This window comes from Mytilus californianus, unplaced genomic scaffold (genome assembly GCF_021869535.1).
Source record: "Mytilus californianus isolate M0D057914Y unplaced genomic scaffold, xbMytCali1.0.p SCAF_1, whole genome shotgun sequence".
NCBI classification, from domain to species: Eukaryota; Metazoa; Mollusca; class Bivalvia; order Mytilida; family Mytilidae; genus Mytilus; species Mytilus californianus.
The window spans coordinates 82,522,911-82,529,936 of record NW_026262581.1 but is presented as its reverse complement, the minus strand read 5'-3'; the positions used below and the strand labels follow the sequence as shown (position 1 = coordinate 82,529,936).

General features: G+C 33.5%; 1 protein-coding gene across 1 annotated transcript; it reads left to right on the top strand.

Moving 5' to 3' along the window:
* The first annotated feature begins 810 nt into the window (after positions 1-810).
* On the top strand, positions 811-4,901 carry LOC127724709 (uncharacterized). Its single transcript, XM_052231793.1, has 2 exons — positions 811-947; positions 2,814-4,901. Exon 2 carries the CDS (start codon positions 2,853-2,855, stop codon positions 4,323-4,325), a length of 1,473 nt encoding a protein of 490 aa, XP_052087753.1. The 5' UTR covers positions 811-947; positions 2,814-2,852; the 3' UTR covers positions 4,326-4,901.
* Positions 4,902-7,026: the final 2,125 nt, after the last annotated feature.

Sequence of the window (7,026 nt, the reverse complement as noted above, 5' to 3'; positions counted from 1 at the left end):
TCATATGAGCATAACGAAATCATAGATCTATATTTCAATGAGATTGCGGAAATATATACAGATGAAAATTTTAAAAACAAAGCAATTCTGAAGAGTACCAGTACCGAAACCATAGATCGGTACGTGCTGAATATTTGAAGCTTACTGGATGAAGAAAATTCTTTCTGTCAAATTCTCTATTCTGATATTTCGGAATTGCTTCAGCAGATACTTTGTTTCCTCTTTCTCACTTCTACATACAACTGCAGGTGTATCAAGCCGTCTTAGTTTGGTTCAAAATTAATAACTATCGATAGATTTAGAATTATTTCTATATATACCTGTATTACCTGTCAAATGCAATAAAAAGCTGCGCGCAAACGTGAAAAATTTTAATCCCCAACTGGCTCAAATGTAATGCGCCTAAAAGAGTTGACACGTCTTTGATTTTAAAAATTATTTGGTTTACGCTTTTCTTTAGGAATATGTGTTGTACAAAGATTCAGTATGATGTGCCTATTTTAAGACACAGTTTGTTTTCTCCATGAAGGCTTCACTTCGACTTTGTAATGAAAAACAGCAGTAAAGACATAGCTTATTTGCTTTATGGTTTTGTCCAGTGCGATTATGGAATTTTAAGTCATGAACTTATACACCATATCACTTCTCTTTCGTGACGTCTTTTTGTCAGATTAGTATTTCATTTATAGTCGGTAGAAAATGTGAATGGTAGTATTGTTACAGGTCTAATTTCTATATGCAACGTTTGATTTTATTCATACAACTGTAATTTAATCGGCATATATTCATATGCTTTCGTTAACACCGTAACAAACCAGTAAACAGTCGTTCGTTACCAGTGACGACTTAAAGACAGAAAGTCGACATTTTTGTAACAGTATTTTAGTGTTTATTTGCAGTTATAATTACTTTTATTGCTGGCCTGTTGAATTTATGAACTTTATAAGGTAAGGTTATCTAGCGAGTTTTAATGACTAGACTTTCAATGCGAGACAGTTTTAGCACAATGCTTTACTTAATCATAAAATATGGCTATCTGGCCACGTATATAACCAACACTAAATAAAAAAAAAACAATTGTAAAAAATCAAGATATGCATTGTTTTACTATCTTGAAATAGGGTAACTTTATCCTTAAACTGTCATTAGTATTTGTTGTCCCACCAATGCCATACACACTAATTTTGTTTGTAAACGCATAGTGTTGACTAGAATATAAAAATGAAGTCATCCATGTACTTCTACCACCCAACAGTAAAACCCCATACTAGGGAGAGGCGTTCGTCTGGCTGTACGGGATCTATAAATAAGCAGCCATGTGGTCAGGTCGGAATGGTGACGTTAAATCTGATGCCATGTTTACCACCCTACTCTGCACGTTAAAGACCCCTCACATAAAAAGGGTCCGTTGATGGTCTGTTTCGAGGCAAAATGTTGTGCTCCTATTCAATATAACCTCATTTTCAATTTGCAGTTGAATTTCCCTTCGTCGCGTTTGACATACTTTGGAGAACATACCGGCTTGATTTATTGTTTGTTTGTTGTTTGTTTGTTCTTGTGAATATGCATGACATATTTACCACTGGACGTATTTATTATGTATTACTGGATTTATATGGACGGCAAAAGAATGACAAAATAAAAACTGAAGAGTAATTTGTCTTAATTATATGCATGCAGTATGTAAAATGTGTATAATACATCATTTCTCAAGTACATGATTTTAATCTTAACACATTGACAAAAGAAATTTGACAGTTTTATTATATTCTTATGCAAAAAAAAAATTGACTTTGAAAGAAAAACTATGCTTCATTTTGGTTAAAAATGATATTCTATCTTTGTAAATGTTGTAAATTGGTTAATTACAAAATTTTTGATGAATTGCTACATATGTAGAAATATGTTTATGATTCAATTACATACGACAATCGATTTATTAATTTGATATATATAACCATGTGCACTTTGTCATGCTTATTGGTGTTCATGACCGTCAAGTTGTATTTCTTTTTTCATATTTTCCATTCTAATGATTCTACTGTTTTATGCATTGAAATGATTTCAAACAAAATTAACAGAACTCAATTAAAAGTGAAGATTGTTAGTCGTTTTCGGTTTCAGGTTTCGTTTTTTTTTTTAGTGAGAAAATTACCACCATTTTGTTTTTGTGCTACAATTTGTTTGGTTATTTCTTTTACATTTTCTCTTCTGGTAAATTCTGTCATTCACGCACCAAATGTCAAAATATATGTACAACATTTGTTGAAAAAAACCCATAGGAAAGCAGTTGTTGCAAATGCAAGCAGCATGGGCTACATGAATGGCTTGTTTTGTTGCCAAACTTATTCTAGTTTCAAAGTACCGTAAATTCAGAAATTAATGCGAGGTTTTTATTAATGCGAATATTGCGACTCCTTGAGTGTCGCAATAATAAGAACTCGCATTCTGATATATATTACATATATATGTAAAGAAGATTTTACTTAGATCGCAATAAATAAACTCATATCTCCTTCTGTCACTTCATAATCATAACTGTAAAATTAGTATAATCTTTTGTTTCACTTATTTTTCATGCTTGAGGCTTTATAGTAATAGAATAATATGAATGTCTTCCAAGTGATCAAGTGCTATTTAAAAAAGATGATTCCTTTTCTTTTTCAACAAACATGTATTTTATTGTTATTTCTTACTGGTTTCCAGAAATCACTACTAGCTCTTTTTCCGCCACGGCTTATCTGTTTTAACACCCGAAAATTTCTCTTGGTATATATAATTTGATTGACTTATTTTTCTTTTTTGTTTTATAGGGTTGATGAAAATTTATCAGCAAAATCAATTATAACAACATGTTTAGCACGTGCAACCATCACTACAACAAACGGCTTTCTCACTTTTGCCAAAAACACGACGAGGTCATTTGTGCTAAATGTATTCCGGAATCCCACGAAGGATGCCAAAATGTACAGCTCATTGAAAAAGCTGCCGATACTGCCAAATTTGGATACGCTCTGAGTTCTTTGGAATCGCGAATTCAAAACTTAAAACTAGTCGTTACAGATATGCTTAAAGTGAATGCAGATAATTTCTCAACACTAAATGATCAAAAACAAACAATTAAGAAGAAGATCAAGCAAATTCGAAATGGCATAAACGCGTATCTTGAGAAGTTGGAGAATGAACTCGGGAATGACCTTATGGAAAAGTATAAAGTATGTGTGAAAGAAATTGATAAGGAAAGGCAACAATATTTACAGCAAAAAGAAACTTTGGATGATTGGACTCGTGAAATAAAAGCAATGAAAAATCACGCTTCTAGTGTTCATCTGTTTTCTATGGCGAAGCTGTTGCATCCTAGACAAAAAGCAAATGAGGATTCTGTACAAAAGCGCCTAGCAGATTCTAAAACTTCAAACATTGACTTTGAGCAGTCCAGAATACTACTAGACTTTAAAAGACTCGTCATGTCGTACGGGAAGATATCTATCAGAGAATCGCCGGCTTTGATGTCTTCTACCCATAGAAAAGCTTTCGCTATTCCATTATTATCTCGAAATGATAAACCTCCGTCTCCAGTAATAAGCAAATTTGAAACATCGGTATTTGGAAATAATGTTGATGTTATAAGAGGTTGCTTTTTACCAGATGACAGACTCTTTATACCAGACAATAAAAGCAAAACTATATACGTCTGTAAAATGAACGGAGCAAATATTAAAAAAATCAAATTAAGACACAATCCAAAAGACGCCTGTGTCCTTGATAGATCTCACGCGTTAGTAACATGTGGAGACAGCGGTATCATGATGATAGATTTACGAACTTTATCCCCGGGAACTATGATTATCCCTGGTGGACATTGTACTGCCATAAGTTGTACGGGGGACAAAATATTTGTAGTGAACGACGAGTGCAAAGTAAGTGTGGTTGATCTTAAAGGAAAAGTACTAAAGCGAATCACCACACGGTACGACCCATACATGATAACAAGCAATAAAACTGGTGTAATATTCTGGACCAATTATAACAATAACAATGTCAACAGTATCCTACCAAATGGAACTAGCCAAAATCTGTATTCTGGTTCTGATTTGCGCGAAAGCACTGGAATCGCAACAGACAACCGTGGAAACGTATACGTCGCAGGTTGTGATTCGTCCAATATTATCAGAGTTTCAAGAACCGATAAATCAAGCATAACTATGTATGCTAAACGGGATGGAATAAGTAGTCCTTTAGGAATTGCTTTGAGCACAGACAAAACGAAGCTTATGGTCATAAACAACAAACAGATCAGAGTTTATAGAACGCATTCAAATTAATCAAATCTTTTAAAATTTCTTCTACACCTTTTTGAATGTATGTGTTGTATCAAATACTGTGCGTCGTGATATATTTTTAATGCAATTGTGTTAGAAATACCTTTTTTCAATTTACCAACACAACCATGTTTACAAATATGTGTAAATAAAGAGACGTAAATAATCTATTACTGGACACGAACGAATCAATTCCTCCAATGATCTCACGTATCTATTAACATTAACGGTACCAATTTTACTGTACCAGATGTACATTTTGACAATAAATGTCTCTTCAATGATGCTCGAGGCAAAATATTTGAAAATCCAAAATTATTCCAAAATGAAAAAGTTTTATATTTTACCATAAATGCTAATTCAACCGCAGTGCCACATCGTCCTTATACGGAAGTTTCAAAATCTCGTTTGAAAATTAAAACTAAAACGAACTTCCTTAAAGACCACAATTAATTTCTGTCATTTCAAATGGGTTATTATATTTGCAAAGAGGACATATTTTTTATACTGTATGTTGTTTTCGGTATTTTATTTTATATGTGGTTTTGCTATAATGAATAAAAGATTTGTCTATTTTCACTTGTGCTTTCAGATTTTGACTGTTTAAAATTGTACAACAGGTTCCTCTACTGATGTTGATAAGAGCGCTCCATAAGGTTACAAAGATTTAAACAAATTTAGTAATAAAAAATGACTCTCATCTTGTCAAAATATATAATTAAGTTACATTATCTGAAAATAATAGAAACAAAAGAAAACGAACTTAGTCTTGTTGCAAGACGTGATTTCATTTGCTCCTTTTTTAAGAAAATCATGTATTAGAGTCAAACTTAAAGAAATCAGCAACATTGTATTCCTTTGATAAATAAATGTTTTAGTATGTCACAGGAGTGTTATCTCTAAGATATCCCCTTATAACCTCTATCTAAAGCTTTGAGCATTCCTGATGAAGGTAAATTCAGAAAAGCGCTTCGGAAGCATGAAATTTATAACGTGTTGTTTTCAATTTTTATAACAGTACTTCGCCTTACATGTAGGAAATGTGAGTGTGTAAGCAATAGAGCAGTCGAACAATAGCGCAACATTATACCAGACCATGACACAAATCAGTAAACTTGTGATGGTATTATTTGTTTATAAATTTTGTAACACACAGAATTAGCAGTCATGGCCGAACAGAAAACGTTTCTACGTATTGACACATCCCTGGCTTTCAAATGTTTAGGTTTCAGCGTTTCTTATGAAGCAAAATACAGAAAAGCGCTTCGGACGTACGCACTTTATAAACTAGGAAATGAAAGTGTGTAAGCAATAGAGCAGTCGAACAATAGCGCAACATTATACCAGACCATGACACAAAGCAGTAAACTTGTGATGGTATTTTTTGTTTATAAATTTTGTAACACACAGAATTAGCAGTCATGGTCGAACCGAAAACGTTTCTACGTATTGACACATCCCTGGCTTTCAAATGTTTAGGTTTCAGCGTTTCTGATAAAGCAAAATACAGAAAAGCGCTTCGGACGCACGCACATTATAAAGTGTTATTTAAGTCTGATACAAACTATTATTGTTCAGTTTTAATACTTTAATTTGAAATAAATTAAATAAGAACAAATAGTTGTAAACAACACTAACCCACTTTTAAAATAACAGTGATTGACAATTAGGAAACACTCATCTGATATCATAAGTAAAGGTTGTAAACAAAATGTACAATATTCAACTTATAAATAACTCAAAATTAAAGCAAAAAAACATCGTTGACCCCAACCTTATTTATTAGACGTGATAATCCTTTGGATATGTTATAACAAGTATATACAGTCCTTCCAAATTCTTACCATTAACCTCGAGCGATTGATAGTCCATTGCCTCTGTCTAGAACAATATTGAAATTAACATGACTGACACATCCACTTCTCCGACAAGATCGTCTTGGACGCACAACTAAATCCGAATGTTCTGAATTGCATATTATGCATGTGTCATTTCTACCCAGATGTGCATCACCTGCAAAGTACATTTGTGAAACTAAAGATTTATGTCCTCTCCTGCCATTTACCTTGAAATGAATGTGCGCAGGTCTCCATCGATGTCCAACTGGCCGGTTGTTCATCCGGGCAATATTCCGTGCTTCTGTATAGGAAACCTGATATTTTCCAGGATGTACTGTTAAAAATCGGTAATAGCCATTATTATTGGTCTGTAGAAAACCTCTACACCTTGCACTACCCTCATACTTTCCTCTTCGATCTGCTTGCCAAATTTCAAGTCGTACTCGGGGAATTGGAGTTCTACAGTTTCTTTCGTAAACATATCCACTTACAATTAATGCATGTTGCCTATATCTTGCTGCATCACGACTACACAATCTTTGAAGCCTAGGAAAACTAGGACGGTAGTACGGACCATAAATGTCTGCTGTAGTTGGTCTACATCGAGTTCCTGATGATCTACGACGACCTGTACGTCGTCCTCTAGCCCTTCTCTGACTTTCATTCAATGGAATCAAGTCAAGTAGAATTAAGAGTATAAGAAACAACAAAGAACTGAACTGTCCGACTTTCATATCTAGACTTCGATCTTTAACAAGTCTTAGATACCGTCGATGGAACAAGTTATAACGATTGTGAATTTCAACTGAACTTATTTTCAATTTATAACACGAGAAAATATTAATGCTAAATATATGATATTTGTA